Genomic DNA, 25,356 nt, shown 5'->3' with positions numbered 1-25,356 from the left:
TTTACCCAAAATTATTTCGCGCTTCAGGGAGAGAGCGATAGAAAGCAACAACAACAAAAAAAGTGCAAGGAGGAACTTTATGGAGCCGAACCAGACGAGCAGCAGCGTTCGCGAAAACGTCCCCGACCTTTCGGGAAAATATAAGTGAGACGCGGCGCATAGTCGCCCCCGTATGCGTTTGCCTCAGCGGAGGAATTCCGCTTTTCAGCGCTCATTTGTGCGGTGTCTGTGCAGTGTCGAGTGCTGCCAAAATGCAGCCATCTATATAGAGCGCCTCCACCAAAGCGCCAAGCTCATCGCTCGTGTGGTTCTCCCTCTCGCGCAGGATGCAGGCTACGGAACCAGCAGCGCTGACACCGTGGTCCCATCGCTCAGGCCGGATGCGGCGGCGGCCGCAAAGCCGCAGAGTCTGGTGAGTGGCGCTCCGTGCTCTCGCGCGTTCAGCTATTCTCCTTATCTTGGGTGGTGGGCACGCGAACGCATCACGTGTAGCTATCTCCAGCTCCTACACGGGCCTTAGAGGATAATAATGCGGGGCTTCATTTTTCTAACATTGAAAATATCGGCAGCTTTCGTCGCTTTGATGCCCACAAAGGCTGTCTTGTTTCTCCCATTGTTGACCCCCCACCCCCCACATTGTATATATATATATATATATATATATATATATATATATATATATATATATATAACCGGCAATACCGGAGTGCAGTCTTTGCATCCTAAACGCCATTTCCATTGTCACAATTGCTCATTTCTATTGTTTACATAACAAGGTAAAATAAGGAAATGCAGAACGAGAATTAGATAATGCTACGTAATGGCCATGCTTGCTAGGAACATCATGGAGCAATGATTTCCAGTATAGTACTCTGCACAGAAAGTCCTGAACGAGCGATGTAAGAGAACAACGGTCACGCAGTGCAACAACCGGGTTAATTGATATACTCGACGTGCCGTTACGTGTGATCATCACAAGTATTTATTGCCGTACTTTTCAGAGTGCGGGTAGTGTCGATGAATACCTCAGTTCGTTATAGCGCGGATATGTGCGCCATGACGTAGCAGATAATTAACTTAAATGAATTAAAGCTTAAGTGTAGCAGTAGTGCTGCCACCACACAGCATAATAGGCCACAGGGAAGACGAGATATAGTTGTAAATTATAACCTCCATGTATACCTGTGGATCCCTTGTGTTAGTAAATAGCTAGTAAAAACTTAGTGAAAGTCAGTAAGAGGTATAGTAACCCCTGTGGTTGTGTCATGACATTTGTGGTCCGCCATGGGATAAGTGGTTCGAGTGACTTTTTTACTATATATATGCGAATGCGTTTACATTCCGTGTGCACTTCTGGGGCATATCCGTGCACGCCTACGGCTCGGCCACCGCTCCCACCTTCAGAGAAATGGTCATTCGGCTTCTTGTATGTGTAGAATAGGTTTTACCTTGAAGAGCGAAGAGATGAATGAACAAATGGACGCGCCCTTTGCTTTGTGTAAACGCAGGAACAATTGTCTTCGTATTTAGATGGTAAAGAGTGGGGCAATCGAAATGCATTCCTTATTACTCGTGGTAAATAAAATGAGGGGCCCGAGACAGCATCGGTGCGGAAACTATGGATGCTGCGACATCATTAGGTGGGGCTGCGTGCAGAACTACGACGCGAAAGGTGCACGTTCAACGAGAACTTCTTTGGCGTTCTGTCTTCGTTCGCAATTTTACGCGCCGGCGGTGTCTAGCGTAGCAGAATGAATTAACTATAAACTGAACGAAGTAAGTTTTAGCCGAGAAGAAAGGGGGTTAACAGAGGGGCCCGATATTTACTAATCATATCATGAAAAGCCAACAAACAATGATGTCACCAAGGACTTTATATATATATATATATATATATATATATATATATATATATATATATATATATATATATATATATATATATATATATATATATAGGGAAGTTATTTTCCACAGGGACTCCTTCGCTATAGTTCAAGGAAATCGCTAAACGTTGCCTTTAATTCGGCCTTTACGCTCGCGACCTACAATGCTGTCAGCCGCGAGAGAGCCTTTGCCTGCGTGGCGTTGATGGCGGTTTCGCAATGGCTAACCTTTAGCTTTATTCGCTTACTGAGTAGCCCTGCAGAGTTCTGCCTGACAGCTGTCTCGCATCCGAAGCCATTTCCTCTATAGGAAACGACTGCTAATCGCGTCGCCATGAGGCGGTGCTCAGGAAGTTTAGAAGCCATTGTGAGTCACAAAGACCGCATAATGCCACGTGGATAAAGTACCACTATGCGATGATGCTTGCCTGCCTTGGAAATCCTGCAGTTTTGTGCTCGCCTCTTTGGCGCGGCTAGTGTCTTAACGGCTCGGTACGCGTCGCGCTTAGTCGGGGGTGTTACGACCAGGGTAACGTCAGCAGCATTCGCGCATTGATGTTTAGAGCTGGAATTTGCAAAACATACCGAATATAGTGCCGTATCTGCCTCTACGACTCTACGCCGAATAATTTCCACCAATGATTTACGCTAGGTTCAGTCAAGCTTTTTCTTTTTCTTCTTCTGCTTCTTTTCTTTTTGTGTGTGTGTGGGGCGGGGTGTTTAGATTGACTTGGAATGTTACAAGTGGCCCGGTTTTCGTGAGTTCCTACTAGATGTCGCATTATGGAGCAGACATCAATATAATACGTACCTAACGTGTTTGTCGCCCGTTAAATCCTTGAATTGGCAAGGAGAGATAGCGGCATCGTCTCTGGACAGCTGGCTTCCGAGCCACTCGCGGGATGCGAGGACGTGCCTTCAGACAACGTGGAACTTGTGTGACAAAAGAGAAAGGTCGCGCTGTTTCCGCTATTACCGCCTCGATATTGACTTGAGGGCGCCGTTGTCAGTCCGGAGCTGCTCGTATACTGAATATTTCTGCAGCACGGGCCATTAATTCAGCCTCAACGGCTACCATAGATGGTGGGGTGAGAATACAGGCTGAGGACCCGTATTCACGAATCGCTTCGTACGCTAGCTGATCCTATAGCAACAAACGCCGGCCAGTCGTAATAACGAACATATAATTAGCGAAGACGGGCTGGTATATATTGTCGTTACGAAATTGGGAATTCGGGACCAGTTTTTACCGCCTTTTGTAGTGTCGTAGAATTGCATGATTCGCTATTATACCACAGCTGAATTGACGCATTTTTTTCCAACCGTTACCCTAAATCTGAATGTGAGAAGGTTCTTGCATTTCGCACTTTATTGAGGATAGATCCTGACTGTCACTTGTGGATCGCCTCTGCGCTATTGTACTGTGTGGGACTCTGGTTCCCGCGAGAAAGCGGGACCCTTAGCGTGACGCTCTAGGAGAAGCATCGCATGGGCATGGGTGTTGCGGGGAGGAGACGAGGTAGCGCGAGGGAAAATATTTCTGCCGAGAGTTTCAAGCAGTACAATATGTCTGCAGGACGCTGACGTCACATCCTTCTTCACCGCAGTTTCCTGGTGATGTATGAAAGGTTCCCCAGGCGATGTTTCCCGGGAACAGTACTTTTATGCACGTAGAAAAACGGCCAAAGAGTAGGCGTTCGCCTGTCTCAAATAAAAGTATCTTTCCACACTCTCTACGGCGTTAACCATGTGAGCGCGTTATGCCTGTATAGACCGTTTTTTCGTAGCCGCCGCCATATTGTGAACGCAGTGTCGCCGCCTATGAGCAGCGCCATACTGGCTTGGGTGAAAGCGGTCTTTTGCATGGCAGGTATACGCTCGGCGGTAGGTTCTGGCGTTTGTTTTCGCGTTCGCCTGTCTAAAATAAAAGTATCTTTCCACACTCTCTACGGCGTTAACCATGTGAGCGCGTTATGCCTGTATAGACCGTTTTTTCGTAGCCGCCGCCATATTGTGAACGCAGTGTCGCCGCCTATGAGCAGCGCCATACTGGCTTGGGTGAAAGCGGTCTTTTGCATGGCAGGTATACGCTCGGCGGTAGGTTCTGGCGTTTGTTTTCGCGTTCGCCTGTCTAAAATAAAAGTATCTTTCCACACTCTCTACGGCGTTAACCATGTGAGCGCGTTATGCCTGTATAGACCGTTTTTTCGTAGGCGCCGCCATATTGTGAACGCAGTGTCGCCGCCTATGAGCAGCGCCATACTGGCTTGGGTGAAAGCGGTCTTTTGCATGGCAGGTATACGCTCGGCGGTAGGTTCTGGCGTTTGTTTTCGCGTTCGCCTGTCTAAAATAAAAGTATCTTTCCACACTCTCTACGGCGTTAACCATGTGAGCGCGTTACGCCTGTATAGACCGTTTTTTCGTAGGCGCCGCCATATTGTGAACGCAGTGTCGCCGCCTATGAGCAGCGCCATACTGGCTTGGGTGAAAGCGGTCTTTTGCATGGCAGGTATACGCTCGGCGGTAGGTTCTGGCGTTTGTTTTCGCATTCGCCTGTCTAAAATAAAAGTATCTTTCCACACTCTCTACGGCGTCAACCATGTGAGCGCGTTATGCCTGTATAGACCGTTTTTTCGTAGCCGCCGCCATATTGTGAACGCAGTGTCGCCGCCTATGAGCAGCGCCATACTGGCTTGGGTGAAAGCGGTCTTTTGCATGGCAGGTATACGCTCGGCGGTAGGTTCTGGCGTTTGTTTTCGCGTTCGCCTGTCTAAAATAAAAGTATCTTTCCACACTCTCTACGGCGTTAACCATGTGAGCGCGTTATGCCTGTATAGACCGTTTTTTCGTAGCCGCCGCCATATTGTGAACGCAGTGTCGCCGCCTATGAGCAGCGCCATACTGGCTTGGGTGAAAGCGGTCTTTTGCATGGCAGGTATACGCTCGGCGGTAGGTTCTGGCGTTTGTTTTCGCGTTCGCCTGTCTAAAATAAAAGTATCTTTCCACACTCTCTACGGCGTCAACCATGTGAGCGCGTTATGCCTGTATAGACCGTTTTTTCGTAGGCGCCGCCATATTGTGAACGCAGTGTCGCCGCCTATGACCAGCGCCATACTGGCTTGGGTGAAAGCGGTCTTTTGCATGGCAGGTATACGCTCGGCGGTAGGTTCTGGCGTTTGTTTTCGCGGTCGTGTAGTCTGTTTAGTATGACGTGCGTCTTCTACGTGGTAAACGGCTCAGTGAGGCGTGCTGAAGAGGTTTAAGGCGTCGTGGCCAGAATTTCTGCTGGCGTTGAGGTGGACGGAACACGCAGCCCGATGTGTGCGCGCATATTTCAGCCTAAAATCAGCCTCGGAGATCAATTTTGTATTTCTGAATGTTCCAATCACTAATGTGACCTTATTGCAGTATTATCCTCTATTTCTAAGCTGCGGTTTAGGAGCCATGAAACATACGCGACGATCGTAACAGCGTGGGTGTTACGATGTGGGTGTGCTATTATACTTTGATAAGCGTTCAATCTATTCGCTGCAGGTTAAATTGCGTGACTACTTGTTTGAATGCATGAGGTTTCCACCCATGAATAAAATAGTTTTGGCTAGTAATAGCAGCATACCTTACAGTCCGTATTAAGCTTGTCCAGCAAAGCGACCGTTTACGAACTGCGCGAGCGTCCTAAGCAGTAGTAGGTGCTGGATTATAGATATCGTTGTTCTATATAGCGCATGGTCCAAGCATACGGCATCAGCGGTTATATATTTATAAACGTTGTGCGGCATTAGCCCGTTTTCTCTTGCTTCTTAGAGAAAGAGGATGGTAACAGATTTTTTTTTTTTTTTTGCGGTTGTGTTCGTTCAGTTCTCTACGACGCGCTCACACGTATTACGGAAATCTAGCGCTGAAAAATAGCCATCGCATTCTTTTTATGCGAACCCTCTCATATATTATGGCTGTATACAGGCCAAAAAGGCAATGCCGAAGCACAGAGCTTATATATGTATCGTGCTGGCTCACCAACCGCAGTGATCGCTGTGTTAAGCAGCGCCATGGGCCTCATGCAGCAAGGCTAGCGTAGACACATGGTAATTTCAAGCATACTAGACTGGAAATGCGTGAGAATGATGTCAGTATATCATAAATATTTGATAGCGCCTCCCGTTTAGGTGTTTCGTGGTTGCCTTAGGTTGGCCGTGCACGAACGAGCACGCACTCTTATGTTTTACTCCCTACGCCAATCGATCAGACAGTGAGCTGATTTACCATTTAATGCTGGTAATACAGAGACGCCGGTTTTCTTTGTTGAATTAAAATCGATATAAGCAAAATAGTAAACAACACATACACGCACCGCGACTGATAATGCGCGTGCACCGCGGCTGATTATGCGCGTCACATTTTTGCGCCCCAAGACATAGTTCTGCTTACAGTGGTTACCGATGCACCGAAAGGCTTCCCTGACGACCTTATATGGACGAACATGGCGTAAAGTTCACAAAGTAAGGTCTAAAACATCTCAAAATCGTTCCGCAGCACGCGACAGCAATACTTTCAAGCAGCGCCGCGCCGGATCGCCCAAGCCAGAGAGGAGGAAAGGCTCTCCGCGCGCCCTATCCTCCTCGCCCGATGAAACGGTCTATATGCTTCAGTACACAAGCACCAAGTTGCTTTCACAAATATTTAGATTAAAATGAGTTCATTTGTTGATATGTTTTATTATTTTCATGAAAAGTTTTCAAACCGAAACGCAGATCGGTGAAGCGAGCCGGTTATTTTCTGCTCTGAGACAATTGAATCGTTTGTGTCGACGGCCGCGTGCACTGTGCAGCGGTGCTAATCACTTCAGCCGTCCCAGTTGCGGAATATGTTAGGTAACCCGAGGACGCCATTATATGAATATATTATGCAAGCAATCGCCGTAACTTAATCGTTTGTCATTAGTCGGATTACGGCGCCGCTACGCGGTGCACGCCGTGTAGCGCGGGACGCGCCAGGCGTTACGCCGAGGAGCCCCCGTTCAAACGTTTTCATTACCTGCCGGTAGCAGCCCGCGGCAGTCTGGATTGTCCTCGGCGCTCAACGACGCCTGTCTGTGTGCGCCGACACTGCGTGCGAGGGGTCAGCACGAGGAAGGGGGCGGGAGCCACGCTCCCCCGCCGGCTAACCCGCGGCGAACAATGGTGTGAAAGTGATTGAGGTAACCGACCGCGGGTCATTTCGTAATTACAGCCGCGGCGCACCGCCGAGGCCTAAACGCCGGAGCTCCGCCGTTCACCCACCCGCATTCACTCCTGCGGTGATGGCACGCCCGCGCGTGGTGGCGCCCGATTGTTTCTGCGGCGTATGTGTGTACGTACAAGCAGAGTCTTTTGTCCCACATTGAGCCAAGTTGGAGAACAATTGAAGTTTTGCATCCGCCGGGGGCCGCCGCCGCAGCAACGGTGCATCCGGACGGTTATATTGTTGCGCGTGGAACTTGCCCCCGCGCAGTTGTGTAGTGGCGCGCGAGGAGCGCAGCAGCAGCGACCTCTGGTGTCACCGGGGTCCCGCCAGCTCCCGCGTGGTGCATGTGGTTACGCCAGGCGTAATACGGCGGAAAGCTGCCGCGTCCGTTTCGATTAGAAGAGTAATTGAGTCCGGCGGAAAGAGTATAAGCAACGGGGGTGGGGGTTCGTGTCTGTGCCAGCCGCAGCGCGTGGTATGCGTGCCGGAAACTCCCGCTGTTGTGCCTGCATGCTCTCGCGACGGCAGTTTCGATATCATTGCGTCGTGGCGGTCGACCCGCGACCCCGGCCTGGCCTGTAATGAGCGGCGAGGATCGTGGTGGGTTATACCTCGGGTCGTTGACGGAACCCATTGATTTTGGTCGGGGCACGTGCTCGTCTGATCGCAGCCTGTGCGGCCGTGTCCTCCGCTAGCTGATACTTGCGAACGACGTCAGCAGTGGTGGGCGGCTTGAATGAAGAGGGATGTTGAGACCGACATGGGAGGCGGGGGGGGGGGGGGGGGGGGGGGGGGCGTTCCGCAGCTCCCTGTCCAGCGAACCCGGAAAAAAAAAAGCGAAACAGCCTCTTTAGATTGTCGACAATCGGAGGGACGGCCGAATGAGCAAATGAAGGATAACGGACGCACTTACTTTTCTGGTACAGTGTATTGCCGGAAAGAGGGGTAGATTTAATATCATGCGTAACCGCTAAGGCTCTGGGATTGCCGGATAAAAAAAGAAAAGGAAAAAAGATGTAACGTTAGTAGTGGACGAAGGAAGTATAATCTTGTATTGGTGGGTAATCACTGATGGCCATTAAGGGTATATATATATATATATATATATATATATATATATATATATATATATATATATATATATATATATATATATATAGACGGTGCAGTAGGGCTTCCGGTAGTAAAGAGAAACGGCAAGAAAGAACTAAGTGCCTACAGGTTATATTTTAATACGTGGTGCGCACATAGTCAAGATGTTCAACGCAAGTCTCGCGGAAGCACGAACGGCCATCATGAAGGCGTCCCCATCCGCAAAAGTCTTCGTGGTGACTTTAGGTTTGTTTACTGACGTAACATCCTTCTGTCACCTCCAGTTCCCGATAGTACGCGAGAACCGCCCCGCTCCCTCCCCCTAACCCTGTCCCCCTCCCCCTAAACCTGTCCCCCTCCCCCCCACTCCTTACCCAGCGCGCGAGATATGTTGCGCTGTCAAACTAAACGAAGTGAATAATCCTTGGTGCTATAGATTCAACGATAAGAACAGCTCTTTTATACATACTTGCTATACGGAACTGCGAATGTTTCTTTCTGAAAAGGCTGTATGCATGCATGGTTGTTCTTTGTAACTTTGTGCTACTCTCAGGTGAACGGTGATTTTCCCTTTTGTTGAACTATCCAGTCTTGCGTCAAGTTTAGCCTTCGATTGCGCGGGAATTCGTTCCATTTTGTTTTTGTATGTTCATTCGTCTATAAAAGGTGCGCATTGTGAAACGAATTCGGAACCGCCTATAATGTTTACTCGTCGTAGCTGTGGGGCAAACTTACGGTTTGGCTTGTACATTGGTGCGTCATATTGACGTGTATGCCTCTTGCGGACGATATACCGCAAACTTATTTATGCAGAAAAAGTTCCCCACGGTGTAGCCAAAAGTTCGAGTGTTATGTGTAAAGAAATATTGTGTGTAAAATATTATGCTGTCGTTTTTCAGAGTGGCTAGCTTGGTCTGCTTAGAACGGTGAGATAAGGATATTTTCTGATACTGGACCTATTACAGTACCGGCTTTGCTATTGGGTACATAGTTTTGCAGTATGAATTGCCAGTCAACTAAATATCAACTAAAGCTGAACTATCAACTACATCGACTATACAAAAGAAAAAAAGTATATAAGCTAAATGCCGGAAGTTCGTGTTTCGCCCGTTCGACTTCGTGCGAGTTGAAAGTATTCGTTTTCTTTCTTTTTTGTTTCTTGCTTTTCTTATGTTCACTGTTGTTTGTATTAACCGTTAGTGCTTGCTAGACGGCGCCGGCTGCTCCGCTTAATTCATAGATGAGATAAAAAAGAAAAGAAAATGTCACGCAAAGAACAGAGAAAATACTATATAGTAACAACAGTTACAAATTTCACTTACTCACAACAAAAACAATTGTTCCTTTCTTTCTTTCTTTCTTTCTTTCTTTCTTTCTTTCTTTCTTTCTTTCTTTCTTTCTTTCTTTCTTTCTTTCTTTCTTTCTTTCTTTTTGTAATCTGCCAGGTTCGAAACTTCGGGACGTGTGTTTCGAGACGCTCACAAAGACGTTCTTTGTTCTTTCTCACGGTTGCGGTGCTCGCTGTTATCGTTACGCGTCATTTCAAGATGAACGGGGCCGCTAAGCCGAGCGTGCATGCGAAGGAATGTTAATCGCTGGCGGCGCTGCAGCGTGGCTCATCGGCAGGGCGCACGCATCATTAGCTTCGGGGTGAAGCCGGCCGCGGCGCGTTGACTTTCCCGCAGGGCAGGTGCACGCACTTGTACTGCGCAACAATCGCGATTGGCCCGCCCAGCAGTGCACGCGCACATTGCTTTCTCTTTTCTTATTGGCTCGCCCGGGGAGGATCGAAATGTCAAGCATGTCGCTCACGACCAAGGCCTCGTGCGAGAATTTCGATACGTCTTTTGTTTGCTTATTTTATTGTTTCTGCAGGTGCGAGATGAAATCTCGTCCACGATAGCGCATCGGCTTGGTTTGTTTGTTTTGCTACCGCGCGAGGACACTTTGCAATGCAACCGCCGCCATCTCTGTACTACGCAGTCAGCCACGAGCTCCCGCAGCAGACTTGGCAGCCATGGAGGAATCTCTCCGACCGTGCTTGTTTTGCGGCGCGCGAATCTTGTCGACGACACTGGGCTACCTTGAACTCTTCCGTACAAGCGCAGTTAGCGGCGCGGGTGAAACCCGCTCGAGATTTGTGCCTTCTTTGCTTTGTCCGGGAAACAAAGACAGTCATTAATTTATGTACGACGCCCCCCCCCCCCCCCCTCTCGCACGCGCTCTTGAAGATCCTTTGTGAGTCTGCGCGGGGGCTAAATAATAACGATGGTCTCGCTGCGCCGAGCGAGGCCGCAGCGATTATGAGCTTGCGTGCCGAGCCGTCGCATAATTGAAGCCGCGGTGGAGGCGGCGACAGCCAGCGCGCACGCTGCTCGAGGAAAGGGAGCGTCTTCTGCGGCGCGTGTCGGGCACCCATTGCGCGCCGCGCGAAGGAACGTGTGCGCTGGCCCGATTTGCGAAGAGGCGCGGCTCTTATCGCAGCGGGGCGCGCTTGCTGCGTCCCTGCCTCCCGAAAAGAGCAAACACTCGGCGCTCGCCTTGGCCAGCAGCCCCCGCAAACTCCCTTTATCGCGGCTGGTATAAGTGCCAAGTCCCACTTTGCTCAATTATAGGCCCGACTATTTTCATTCGACGAGGCGTCTCCGCAGCAGCTGTGATGGAAAGCAATACTAGACGCCACGCGGATTCACTCACAACCGACGGTTCGCCGAGAAACGCCTGTGCTCGGGGGGAAACGCGTTGGGCTCTGTTGATCTATATGATCGTAGCATTTGGAGCGACTGTATACGCTCTTGGCGCCACGCCACTTGACCCATAACGAACAAGTGGGCTCGTTACCAATCGCCACTTTAGCGAGCGTGCCGCATTCGGTAAGTATGCGCAGTGCACAGAATCATTCTCGTTTCCGCTGTTTGTGTTCATAAGCATTTCAAGAATTGCTAGTCAGAATATATGCTGTGGTATTGCGGAGACACAGTATAAACCTACATGGCTTGATCATTTTGCAAGGTTGTACAGATGCGTGAACTATTATTTCGTGCCGGTTCGTTGCAGCAGCCTCTATCGTGTACGTTGCGCGTAATCTAGAATGCGATGCGGATGCGCTTGCACCTGTGTTTGGAGTATAAAACAGCACTTGCCACGTGTGCTTTATACGCGTGGAAATGTGCTTAACTGTCCTTTGCAGTCGCTGTACACCACTAAATTCTTCCTCTCTCTCATGTGGCATAAGTGATTTGATCAATGCAGGCCAGAACACAGTGATCTCATAAGCAATCTAGGGGTTTGCAGTTCCGAGGTGGTGTAATCTTAAGAGAAAAAAAAAAAACAGTTGGCGTCAGCACGGCAAATAGCCGTTAGTTCCATCATAGGTATTTCTGTAAAATATAGTTTGTGATGCAATTACACCTTATCTGTAGATTAGCATGCGCTATTAAATTTGATCAACCTGCCACTGTGAAGTGAACATAAAGAGAAAAGAATGCATGCATGGCTCGTGCTCCTATCTGACACTGAAAGCACGCTTCTCTCCAAAACCGGCACTGGGGTTTCAGCTTATGCTGATTACAACCGCATATAGTTCAGACGGCGCAAGAGACCAGGGACCGAATTCACAAAGGTGTGCGTTCGTAAGTGCTCTTTGCCATTGGCTGGCTGGCTTCGCTAACCGTATGTCCAGCATCAGGATTGGCTGGAATTTGTTTTCGCAAATAATTTAGCATACGAACGTTTTGTGAATACGTTGTCGCGAAGAGAGTGTACCGCGGGCCCCTTTTTTTCTTTTCGTGACTGTTGTGTGTTTATCGATGCGGGGGTGCCTTTGTGCGGGAATGACCGCGACGGTGCCTCGGGCATGTGCTGTTGCCCAGCCGACGCCGCCGCACCTGACAGTCGCTTCGTGCAAGTGTTGTACGATTTACTCACACACGGCTGTATCGGGGGGGGGGGGGGGGGCAAAGATTGATTAGTCATCTTTAGCCATCATTAGTCATCATTAGTCATTGATTAGTCATCATTGTTGTGTGTGCGGGGTGTTTTCGCGACCATTTTTGGCCGCTTAAACTCTGGCCCTTATTGGATCCTGTCGACCTGCCTGATTGGTCGGAGTAGGCCATTGGTGGAGAAACCTGCTCCTGCGGGTCTCTTGGATGCTGTAGAAACCAACTCGAGGACGAGCTATTTTCGGCTTTGAAGTCGATGAAGCATAACCGCAGTCCAGGATCCGATGGTCTGACAGTTCAATTTTATGTGAAGTTTTGGACACTGTTAGGGAAGCCGTTCATATCATTGGTGAACACGCTACTCATTGAAGGGACTCTGTCAGCGTCTCAAAGAGCGGGGCTAATCACTCTCCTTTGCAAGGATGAGGCGAGAAGCACTGATATAAGAGCATGGCGTCCAATCGCGCTTCTGAATTGCGATTACAAGCTCATAGCGCAGTATCTGCGTATGCGACTCACTCCAGTACTCAACACTGTTTAGGGTCCGTACCAGGCATGTTGTGTCCAGGGACGTTCGACTCAGCGTCACGGTTTAGCAGTCAGGGACCTTCTCCTGTAGTCAAATACCAGGAAACTTCAAGGTATTCTGTGCTCCTTCGATCAGGAGAAGGCTTTCGATATCATTAGCCATAGGTACCTGTTGCGGGTTTTGGGAGAGGCTGGCTTTAGTGTGGGTTTTCGGCAGATCTTCCAAGCTGTGTATTCTCGACCGACTTCTGCTGTTCTCATAAAGGATCGCGTCTCGGAGGCATTCATTGGGACGTGGTACACGGCAGGGGATCCTCTCTCGCCTGCCCTCTACGTGCTCGCTTTTGAACCGCTTCTGCAGAGGTTGTCCTGTGATAGTAGAATTGGCAAGTTCCTACTCCTCCCAGGTACTCCCCCTCCCCCCCCCCCCCCCCCGGTTGCACTCTTTGCCTATGCGGATGACTTATCTATTGTCATCCCGGACGAGGCATCAGCTCGCACCGTCTTGGATGTCACGGACAGTTACTGCGGTGCGAGTGGTGCAAGGTTGAATAGGTCGAAAAGTGCAGCCATGTTCTTAAACTCAACTCCGTCCATTGCGCAGCCCGTTCATGGTCTTCACGCGAAAACGCGGTTGCACATTCTAGGTTTCCAGTTCGATCCAGACGGTCTGTCTCCGGAAAACTACACCAAGCTAAGGAGAAGATTGAAACCAGGATTCATGAATTCAGCGTGTTGTCATGTCCATTCACGGCTTGAGCGACAGTTTTTCGCTCACTTCTCTTTTTTTTTTCTTTCCTTACGTACGTGGCGTGTGTGTCTCCTGTTCCAACCCGAACGAATCTTATCTTGGAGAGGGTACTCTTTCGTTTCCTCTGAAAAGGGACAACTGGTTGTGTAGCTCGGCAGATGCTTAAGTTGCCCAAGGATAAGAGAGGACTCGGAATTCCCGACCTGGGCATCGTGGCTACTGCACTACACGTCAGGTGGACCCATGTCGCTCTTAACTCGGATATGCTCCTGACTCCAAGCTTCACTTCCTTTTTTCTTAGCACCCAACTCCATTTGTTTTCGCAAAGCACATTTTCCCACTGTGTGCCTCGCTCAAGTTCACCGTCCACAATTTATGCGGCGGCTGCCTGGTATGCCTCCGCAAGGTTCACCCCGGCATCAATGTAGCTTCAACTCTAATCCAAGAACTAGTCGATATCCTCACCCCAGGTCTTCCCCCGCATTGCCAAAGGTACGATCTGTTCATCCACAGGCCAAGCTGGAAGCTCATTACGGCCAATTTCCTCGACGCCAGACGAGCTACATTCAAGTACCGCCTTGCGCGAGGGTGCCTGCCGTTGAATTACAGGCCCTTCACAGCCATCCCGGCTCGTGGAGTGTGCCCTTTTTGTGGCGGTCTTGAGGATTCGGCGGTTTGCTTCCCGCAGCTCTTCTCCAACGGATTTCTAGTCTTTTTAGTCTCCCAGGTGTTCCATATCAGACTGTTCGATTTTTGCACCCTTTGCCTAAGCAGTCGATCAACCAGTTCATGCTTCTTGTCGAGAGCTCATACCAAGTTTGGTAGGCACGCTGTGAAGCGGTTTTCGGGGGCCGGGCGCCGGGCCTTCACGAAGCGCTTGCGAAAGCACGGAAAGAGGTCTGGTTCCATCCCACCCGGGAGCAGCGTCTCTTGGGCGAGAAGTTTCTGAAAGTGTGGGCTCGTCTTGCCGTGATTTTTATTGAGTCAAGTCGGAATCTCTCCATTAAGTTATGACGCACGCGCTCCTAAGGTCGCTCGACTTGGCCATGTGTGCCAATCAACCCATGGACTTTTGTTTGGCTCAGTGGAACCCAAAGCCGGAACCGGCCGTGGCGCACCCTCGTGCGGTCGCGCTGCTCCGCGGATGGTTGTATGCCTTGACTTCTTTTGTGTTAAGGCAATCCGAGGGTCTGTCAGGCTCGTGTCCTGTAAGACAGACATGACTGTTTGTGTGTTGAGTGCAGTAGCTCAGTCGCGCTGCACCACAGCAGCCGCCTTGTCCGGGAAGGACCGTTGGCCCGAAGCAAAGCCCCCGCCCAGTCAACCCGTGTAGAGGGCGAGTGCCGGGGTCAATGTACCAAATGATGTTGGGTTGATGAGTTCATGTAAGCTCTGGGACGCGGCACCTCCGGGTGCCAAGTCCTCTTCCCATCTGACGACGGCACGAGGCCGGTCAGGCAGACCGTCGACGGCGGGTATGACATCGTTTTGCATGTAAATATTTGTGCAGTGTAAAGTTAAAGTAAATGCCAAGGTAATAAGCCTAGTTATTCAAATGATACCTCTCGTCGTCTTCCTACCTGCGAATCTGCACTTGCCCCTGCCGGAGCTCATCACCCTTCATCGTCGTCTCCCTGGTGAGCTGATGCGTCAGAACACTAAGAGCTGCGTCACTTTGCTACAATGGGTCGAGCTTATTTATGCTGTAAGGGACAGTGGATTACTTTTAGCTGCGTCTAGTGGCTAGTCGTGTCTTATCTTTGTAACACAGAGACATCATATCATACTTGTCTATACAGCGTGCACGGGAGTGGTGCGTCCAACAAGTGTGTTTTCTGTGTTTTCTACCTGAGGCTGCCGCAAGTTAGTGTCAGCGCAGCTGTCAATTAGGGAGGCTCACCGCAAACTCTGAGGGGCTTTTAAAAACGAGTATGGAATATGACTGAGAATATATCAGGCTACTTGGGTACCTGTACACAGGAAGAAAAGCGTTGCCTCGCATTGCATTGGTTGATTGAATAAATGTTTTACTTATTGGATGACTCTTCGATCTAATACGAGTCATGGGGAAGGGGAAGAAGTGTGTCGGGAATGCAAGGCGACGATGCGAGGTGCAGGGTCTACAACCGGGGTAAAAGCGCGGATTCCCTGGCAGAAGCCAAGAGTGACACGAGGGCTGCTCGACAGTCCTCTAGACCGCCCACCGGTCAGATCCACCCCTTGTATAGCTTGGTATTTGTTCCTGGCGACAATGCCTTCTCCGCACCACCTTGTGTGCCGGACATACCCGCATCAGGAGTTTGGTGGTGGGTTGTATACATGCTGGTTGTTTGCAGTTGCGGCAGGTGTACGTGACCGTTGTTTGCGTGCCGTGTGCGTTGTCGTCAGCGTAAAAATCTTGCTGACCTACCTCTACCCGACGTCTTTCGTTAGTCTGCAAATTTTCTAGTACGTCTGGCGTGAGGGCAAAGCCAGACTGCAGCCAGAAAGGAAGCACTTGTCCAGCGCATTGTAAACCGGGAGACAGCGCGTGGCATTTCGGAGGTACAGCGTCTGGTAGATGCCCCTGTCGTTGCTTCTTAAGGGAGCGCTAGACATGATCAGGGTTGTGGAAAAAGGGCTAAGTGTTGGACGGTGGTGATGAAGAAAGTGCAGGCGACAGTGAAGGAAAACGGTTGAGAAGTAGAGCTCGCGCCGCCTCATGGACCTTCTCGTTTCCGCGCATGCCGCTGTGACCTTGTACCCAGAGGACTTTCTTGGCTGCAGTTGTATATTGGGCTGCCGCCTTGCGCAAATGCTTTATCCGATATACGATCGAATGAACGCAGTAGCAGTGCTTACTAACAAGGTATGCGTCTTGCGAGTTCGTGTAAATATTAATTGATGGTGTCTCCGCCGTTTGAAGAGCGTATAGCGTGCAGTCGAGAGCTCATGTAATGGCTCGCAGCTTAACTTCCGTTGGATGCGGGTGAGCGTCGATATTTTAGATTCTGGCTTCAGTGTTCTGTGTTAGCATTGTATTATGCGATCGGCCATTTCCTGTCGTCAACTTGGAGACATGCTGCGTCCGTGTAAACGTGATCGACCGCCATCCGTTAGCTGCTGGACTATATCATGTTCGTGCTTCCGGGCACATGCTGCACGGCGTTCAGGGTTTTTTGAATACATGTGTTTAGTTATAGGCTTGTTTGTGATCCGTACATCCTTCCAATGTGGTATTTCATCGGTAATCGGTGGCGAAGAGACTTCAAGGACGAGATATAGTGCCATAGGGCCCTTCCCTGTCGTGTGTGGTGCTCACGATGTTCGTGGCCTCTAATAGCGTCTTCCACTATGTCTTGGATAGCCGGTGATTCTGCATATCTGTACAGTTCTTCCGCTCTGGTGTGCTTCGGGAGGCCAGTAATGGCGCGGAGTGCATCCCGATGTAGTGGCCTTATAGTCGGAGCCATTGTCCTTTGTGGAGCTTGTAGCACCCCGCGCCATAGCGGACCCTTGAGTGCAGCAGTGCCGAGACAAGCTGCTTGGCCAGGTCAACACCTGCTCCGCCAGAGCGGAGCGCTATCCGCTTCATCAGGTGCTACATACAATGCTATATAATGTATATGTTTTCTATCCATGAAGGGGTTCGCCGATGCTTTTGTGTCGAAAGAGAGGTTCGGGATCTTAATCATCCACCCTGGTTGCTTAGTGGCTTTGGTGTTGCGCTGCTAAGCACGAGGTCGCGGGATCAAATCCCGGCCACGGTGGCCGCATTTCGATGGGGCCCAAATTCAAAACACCCGTGTACTTAGATTTAGGTGCACGTTAAAGAGACCCCCCCCCCCCCCCCGATAAAAATATCCCCACTGCGGTGTGCGTCATAATCAGAGGGTGGTTCTGGCACGTAAAACCTAATATTTTTTTTAGGATCCTAATTGATTTAGTAGCAATGCATAAAGGCCTGCCTGCATGATAGGAGTTGAATTTGCGCTTCGCCTGATGGTGGACCATACAAAGTGACGTGCTGCGTTTTCTCTCGGTGTGCCGCCTAACGATTTGTGGGGGGAAACTTTCTACGGCGTGCATTCTTACTTTCTGTCGGTTGTTAATGTCGCCTCTCGTTGTCCACAGTGTATACCATATATCATCCGCGTAGATCGTGAAATGGAGGGCACCAACGGTGTCTAATCGACGGGCGAGCTTAGCCATCCAGATTGAACAACATTGGCGACAATATGAAGCCCTGCGCCACGTCAATTTCGTTACTATGTAGTATTTTGTTTATGCCTCGCCCCTGGTAGAAGGAGTGTGACCATGCGATCCTTAAGAAACGCCTTAACGAAATCCAAGGCATGACCGCCTAGGCTTGCAGCTCGCGCGGCTCCAATAACTGCTTCATGTCGCACCAAATCGAAAGCCTTCTCGAAGTAAAGGCCACAAGCATGCGTGGGTGCTTTGTGGTGATAGGACGGTCTCGGAGAAGCGCCTTCTTCAGCATTGCGAGGCTATCCTCTGTAACCAAATGTAGTCTGAAGCCAGTTTGTGCCGGGTGGAAGAAATGGTGCGATTCAAGGCCAAATGCGTTTGAGTAACAGGCGTTCTGCTGTCAGCTTGCAGGTAGTTAATGTAAGGGAAATCGACCGCATGCTTTTCAGGCAGTTAGAAGGTTTTCGCGGGTTTCGGAATCGCTTTGGCTTTTGAATGCTTCCACGCTTGAGGAAGCTCTCGTGTGGAGCTAGTCGGAGCTGGGCTTGCTCTCTGAGGTTACGTAGCGCCGTCCATGTGACGTCGCCGGCGCCAGGAGCACATCGTGTGTTTGCAGCGTTGAGAGAACGGTCGAGCTCAAGCAGAGAAAATGGTGACACGACTGCATGGAAACTGCATGGAAACTAAACAGTTAACTGTAGCGATAACGTGTGCTCCTCTGCGGCAGCGAAAAAGGCGTTAAACGTAAAGTCACGGACGCATTTTGAATTGGCGCAAAGAAGAGGAAGCCATATACGCAAATAATATTGAAAAGTTAGGAGTGAAATCGGAAATAAATTTTGTGATAATTCAGAAGGCATGGGCTGTTCGAAGCCAGATCTAGGCGTCTGAGAACGCGGTACATTATAGCAGACTTTTTTTTTTCAGGAAGAAGACGATTCGCAGATATTGCGTTGAAGTTATACAAAAACCACCGGGCGGGCGTGTTCTCTTTGAACGTCACAGCATCCATCGAGCGATAGCCTGCCCGAGGCCTTGGGTTTTCAAGGCAATAGCGGAAACGGTAAATTTATTTGCGATGGAAACTATAAAGGCCGCCCCACATTCAGCGTTTCTACCGGCGTTTTTTGGCGTTGCGTCTCCCGGCGTGGTCGCATGAACGGCGCCAGAGAGGGCGTCCAGCCACACGAGCGGCACGCGGACCAGCGCCAGCGCAGCGTCGCACAATGTGACCAGATTTATTTTACCAGATACCTCCTAAGCTAATTGTGTAATATCAATGAAAAGAGCTGTCATAAGTATTCTTCAATGCAATACTTATGCCTTTTGCATAGTTTTACGCTAAATAAAATATTCAGGGCTGTGTAGAAAAATTACACAAGGCTAAGCTTCAGAAAACTGGCAGCAATATCGGCGTGAACATCACGAGCGGTCGGCGCGTCGGCGTGCGAAGCTGAGCATCGAGGGTTCTTTATTCTATGATAGAGGGGGAAGTAGGTGTTTTTTATTGCTAGACGCCATACGCCACATCATGGAAAGAAGACAGCAGCTTTTGCTGCTAAAAAAGAAGCTCCTGCTTCTCATTTGGTACACCCGGCAGGACGATGGCGGCGACTTCAATCCACAAAACGTTTTTTTTAACACGATTCTTCTGTTCCTTGTGTTTGGTCTGCCACAATATCGGCCTTGCTTCTACAATGGCTATAAGAAGCTCGTTATCGATGTTCGCCGGTAGCATGATTGAAGCAACCAAACAAACAGCAATGGCGGCGCGAACTGCGAATCTGCGGAAGTTTCTTGCAAGAGTTGCCAGCAGCGCGGCCACGCCCTGCCACGCGCTGATTGGTCGGCGCTGTCGAGCCGCTTGCGACGGCGGCGGCGAGATCTGGTGTCCCTTGAGCACGACGTTTTGGCTTGGCGCCAGCCTCAGCGTCGACGCCGAGCGACGCCGGGTGACAAAACGCCAGAAAACGCCGGGAAAACGCTGAATGTGGGGCGGCCTTAAGAGAGTGGTGGACAATTGGTAGCGTAGAGAGGATCGACCATTCCATTCTCAACCAATTACCTGAATCAGTATTAAACTTTTTTAAAGAGTATAAGGTATACACCGGTGAGGCAATGAAAACGAGTAGCTTGGTGGTGTGTGCGACTACCTAGGCTTAAAGAAGATGCTCCCACGACGATGATCATCATCATCCTGCGCTTATAGCTTCGCAGTGCATCGTTCGGCTGTCCCTCTTCGACGAGTACCAGGAAAGCCCCAGCGCCTTGCCGGTTGCGGGATAGTATATAGCCGCAGCGAGAATCGCAAGCATCCTGCCGGCCTGACAGATTATGGCAATAATCGAGATTTCGGGCGCTGACGGCCGCACTTTAGACAAATAGCTGTACTTCGTCTGTCTAGGGGCGCTATAACGTAAAACTATTCCAAACTTTTCTATTCGAATTCTGCAATCAGCCCATCGCGATTGGTCAAAAACATTTTTGGACCACCCCCACTTCACTTGTCTGTCACGCGACGTCACGATAACCGCGATAGCTTCCCACCTGATATGACATGTACACACTGATTATGCGTAATTTGACCGAACGAAACGAAAATAGTTATTTCTGATTCGACGCCTTTTCGCAATTGGCCCTCAGCTATTGGTCAAAAGTATTCGGGCTGCACCCAGTTCCCCTGCCTCTCACGCGACTTCACAAAACCGCAGAAACTTACCGCGTCAAAGTGACGTGTACGCATTAAAGATGCATTAATATGCCGAACAAAACTGAATTTTCTTCTGAATAGCCGCAGGCTACCCCGTTCCGAAAGGAATAAAAGATGGCTGCCGCCGATCGTTCAGGCACTGGCTACTCGCACCTGTCGGAGAGCATAGGTTTATTTGCGTGTAATAGAACTTTTTGCGTGGCCGTGTAACGTTTTCGAGCACTTTCGGCACGTTTACGTCCTCGTTCTGCCAACTTTTCTTTGCCGAGGATCCGTTTTAGTGTCATTCTTAAGCTTCCGTTGCCTGCCGCTGCGATTGTCGACGAGCCACCGCAAGCTAAGAGAAAGCGGACCAATTGAAGACGCCGGCACCACCCTCTTCATCCGGTTATCGATATTCAGTGCAGTGGCTTGGCTCCATCGAATCCCTCTCCACTTGAATATGCCGCTCGCCTCTTGTGAGCCAATTAGATAAGACAAGCGCTCAGTGCAGGCAATGTTATTCGTTTTTCAAGCAAACAAAAGTGACCTCATATGAACGAGGGGAGCATTTGATTGGTTTGTTCAGACAACCCTGCGGGTGACCGCTCGATGCTTGCGTTGGTGGTTACGCAAATTTGACGTCAAGAGATTGGAATAAAAACATAATGGGATAGTTTTACGTTATACGGCCCTAGCTCGCGCGATTCTTATTTGAACGACAATGCTAATGCCAACAGCTGGTTTACACAGTGCTGTTTACTCATTGATGTCACACAAGTGGTTGGCGTAAGAACACGCTAATTTCTTCGTTATCCCTTTAATTAGCCTCTCATTACGGCCTGGCAGTAATGCCGCTTCCCTAGCGCGCCGGCATGCAAAAATCTGGAGGCGATCTGTTCTGTTCCAGTGTCATATATCGCCGAACAAGTACTTTGGGAATGCAGTGGTGCTCGCTCTTTCATCCCTTCCGTTAGCAGCGGGTGTCGCCAACCACGGAAGTGACAGATAGTGTTCTTAGCTCTCACAGACGCCAACAACAAAGGCGTGGTTGTTCGCGAGGCACGAGCGGCGCAGTTCTGTGTGCGGGGAGAATACCGTGATTGCCGTGCCTCAGCTCATTGTGAACATCTGTGAAGCCCGATGAGCCTGCATTCGGCAAGGCGTTTCTACACAGCCAGCGCGGATGCGCGGCGCTCGGACCTTGAAAAGGTGCGTCTTCCGCCCGCGGCACAGTGATTCCATGATGCTTCCTCCCGTCTCGCTCTGGTGCGCCCTCGCCATGACGTCACGCCGCCTGCCCGTTGTTTCTACGCCAGCTTGTAGCCCGCGCCGGTGCTTTATATTCTGGCAGAGAAAATGTCTGCACGCACGCCACTGCGGCGGCGAAGCGGCTGCGCTTCGCGCGTGCCCGCGACGCCGTGCGTGCAAGTCTGTGCTGAGGAAGACTCCCTTCCCTGCTATACGCACTGCCCTCTGTTGAGGATTTTAGGTGCGTTTCCCCTTTGTTTTCCTCTTTTCTCGCCCCTCTCCCCTCGTCGTTTCTGCGCTTACGTGGCCCGTCCTCCGCGGCCGCTCTTTGTGCGCGCTCTCCTTGTTTCCCCGTCGTGGAAATCCGGGCGCGGCGGGCACCCGCGGCCATTCTCATGCAGTGGCCCGTTGTTCGTTCACGTGTGTGTGGTTTCCATGCCCTGCATGTGCGGCCGCGGTCACGTCTTCATGCGCGTCACGGGCCCCTGAACATGGCGCGCCCGCCGTTCTGACGGCCATTTATCTGCGCACGATTTCTCTCTCTCCGTCGGTTTTAAAGCCCCTCGTTGCTCGCTCTGGTTCGACTGCGCGGAACCGGAACATAACGTGCTAGATTGCGGGCCACATTAAGCGAAACATGCGAGCTCCGCTATGGCTGACGTACGTATAAGCGCATGGTGGCGGCCATGCAGGGTGTAGAGTCGGCCGTGGGGACCCACGAGGACGAGCGGAAGCGCCGCGGCTCCCTTGTTGCTGTGGAAGTTGCCGCCATCCGTTCGCTTTAGTCGGCGAAGCGGAGCGTTATGCGAGGACGTTAAATGCTGGCGGCGGCTACGCTTCTGCACGTTGCATTTTCGACTCATGTGACTCTGTAATGAAGGTTGGCAGTGCAAACTCTGGTCCCCCCCTCCTCCCCCGGAAGTTTTTACAGTTGCGAACAGACACGCCTCGTCGGATGTCGCTAGTATCTCATTCAAGCTGGGCAAGTCCTGTGTGGTTTATGCCTATACACCGAGGCCTCATGTGGCGACTGCCGTTAATCATTCAGTTTTTTATTGTGGCTAATACGTTTTGAATCACATTTTCATCTCAGTACGCCGCACCTATCTTTAAACGACAACTTGATTGGGGGAGGTTCATGGGGGGGGGGGGGTCATGGCTATTAGCTACCTGCTCTGCTGAACAAAAAATTAGAATGAAGTATCAGGTAAAAAAAAAGCAAACGATAATTTAGGAAGCACAAAGTTGGGCTTGTCAGATACGTACGACGTAGTAAGCCGTACGCGAGTGGCTGTTATTACAAACAAGCACTCGCACGAGCTTTCGAAAGACTCAAGCCACAACATGGCTCAGTATATAAGTTCCTCGCTTACTGCGCTACCTGGGGATGGAAAGGTGCACAAGTCGCACGCACAACTGCCGTGTGCAGCCTTTTATTCTTTACATGCATGCGCATGTAAAGTTGCGAAGAAAAGCAGCATTTATTATGTCTTGGCCTGCAAGTTTCCGAAAGCTGTCGGCACCTGGACCCCAGAAATCATGCTAGAATATTTCGTAAGAGCTAATCTGGCCAATCTTAATCCGGGCCACATTATTACCGAAGGTGGCCAGCCAATGGAATATAGCACTTACGAATGGGAATTCGCCCCCGTTCTACGTGATGGGGCGAGGTATGCTTCTAGATTTCCACAGGTTATATGCGCTAGCTGCCACATGCACCTAGCGCTCCGCCGATTGGATCTTCCCTCTTGCCCCGTAAGTATTTATCATCACTGGCGACGTTATGGCGAGGTGTTGATGCGTGAATGCGCGCTCCGTGGCTGCCAACACCGTGCAGTTTATGTAAGAGAGGCCTGGAACTTTGTTACGTCGTCATTGAATCGAGGCGTTACGTGTACATTTTGCTGGTAAGAGGGCGTTTACATAACATCAACATTGAGAGGTCATGCAGCTCTGCAACATACGCCTTTGTTCGTCTGTGCACTGGCTCTCTCCGTCACTTATATACTGTAATGCAACAGGCGTTTGGAAATCTTCTCACACGTCCTTTAACTGGTGCCGAAAATTCTGCCGTACCGCAACCGTCTTTGTAGTGAGGGTCGTCCTGTATATGCCGCGGTCAACCATTCAGCAAAAATGATGGTGATAATTGCAAATGAAATCGGCCGTTAAAAAAGAAAGAAAGTGGATATATACAAGGCTTGCGTTAGAAACACGGCAAAATGTCGTGAAACTTCTGCGAGGTGGCATGCTATTGGCATTTGCTGCCTATCGAGCTTAATGTCTGAACCGCTATGTGCACAAACGGATCGCTACTTGAAAGCCTTCATTGACTCCGCTGAGCGTAGAATAGCGCCGCGCTTTGACTGAGATATATATAGAGAGAAAGCCTTTAATGAAAGCTGGAGGTGTTCACCAGACTGTCGCCGGGGCATGCATGGTACTCCAGGAGTTAGGTGCGTTGACTGAAACGAACACGCACTTCAGTAGCACTTCTCGACTATGACTGCGATGGTGGAGCCCGTATCTCCAGTGAGAAATACTCATCAACTTCGGTGCCTTTTAGCGCCTGGCAACGCAATTTCAGAGCAGGAATATTGCCGAGAAGCATTTCGTTTATTTACTTTCGAAACCGCATCAGGTATTACATAGAGGAGTGGTATGAGAATAAATAAACAATTCTAATGAAGCAGCACATGGTCACATATCTCTTGTGATTGCATCATGTGACCTGTACATATTTGGATCAGTGGTGGATGCAATGGAAGCAGGAAGGCGATTCCAGTCTTGGCTTGTTATGTGAAATGAAAGTGTCATGAGTACTGGTTGCCCCTACACTGTGGCACCTCAGCTTTCAATCGATGATCAATTCTGGCTGACTAGTAGCTGGGAGGCGTACAGATAGAGGTTCTCAAGTCGTTATTAGTGCAGTATAATTTGCATAACAAAGCTAAGCGGGGAAGTATACGACGCCTAGTAGCAAGGCGCGGAAGGTCAACTGTTAGTTTCATGCTAGAGACGCTGGCCAAACGTTGTTGAAGATAACTGAAGTGGGAATGGCTTTGAACTGATTATAACGTGTATTGAAGAGCGACGACATTATGCCGAAGAGCACTTGGCTATGTCAGCCGAGCGCTAGCGCTGCCACTTTCTGCAGTCGACGTGAACTGTCGAGGGGAGGAACCTTTAATATACGATTTATTGCAAACTCAAGGAAGCCATTTTGATACGGCGGGTTCACGCCTTATGTCACTTGGTGGTTGGGGGCACAAAATGCGCCTCAGTGCCTGCCGAGGGAAATCATTAGTTCACTGTCGATATATCGAATGAGTGATGGGCTGCAACCAACGCGCACATGAATGTGCTAAACATGACAACAGCTCCATTCACCCTGCCATATATGTGCCGCAGGCTTTCGATTTCCCGTCGCCCATCGTTATTCCGGACATCGTTATTTTCAGATAATTCTGACTGACGTAACTTGAGAAGAGTAGCGGTGTTTATGGGCTGGATCTATAACTTCTGCGAAGTATTTATAGGTCGCCATGACGAACGAACTCTGGGGCCGAATTCGTAAAGGTTTCCGTTCCTAAGTGACCTTTGCCAATTGACCCGCCGCCTTCCATCGCTAATACTATATCCGACATCCAGATTGGCTGGCACTCGCTCTGACGAACAATTATAGCGTAAGAGAGTTTTGCAGCATCTTTGGTTAGCAGCACGGCGATCTACACGGGAAGCAAGAGAAGTTACAGTAAAGAGCGCGGAGGAAAGTGCTGCAGCGCTTTTTCCTGTCGCTTATCTTGC

General features: G+C 50.0%; 1 protein-coding gene across 4 annotated transcripts in view; it reads left to right on the top strand.

Annotated features, from left to right (window-relative positions):
• LOC142585550 (uncharacterized) overlaps positions 1–25,356 on the top strand; it is a 399,003-nt gene that overhangs the window by 291,716 nt on the left and 81,931 nt on the right. For all 4 annotated transcript variants that reach the window (XM_075696399.1, XM_075696391.1, XM_075696442.1 and 1 more), the window contains one exon: positions 326–412. In XM_075696399.1, the coding sequence (XP_075552514.1) occupies positions 326–412 (87 nt within the window). The remainder of the gene's footprint in view (positions 1–325; positions 413–25,356) is intronic.

This window comes from Dermacentor variabilis, chromosome 1 (genome assembly GCF_050947875.1).
Source record: "Dermacentor variabilis isolate Ectoservices chromosome 1, ASM5094787v1, whole genome shotgun sequence".
Taxonomy (NCBI): Eukaryota; Metazoa; Arthropoda; class Arachnida; order Ixodida; family Ixodidae; genus Dermacentor; species Dermacentor variabilis.
This window is presented reverse-complemented; position numbering and strand designations above follow the sequence as displayed.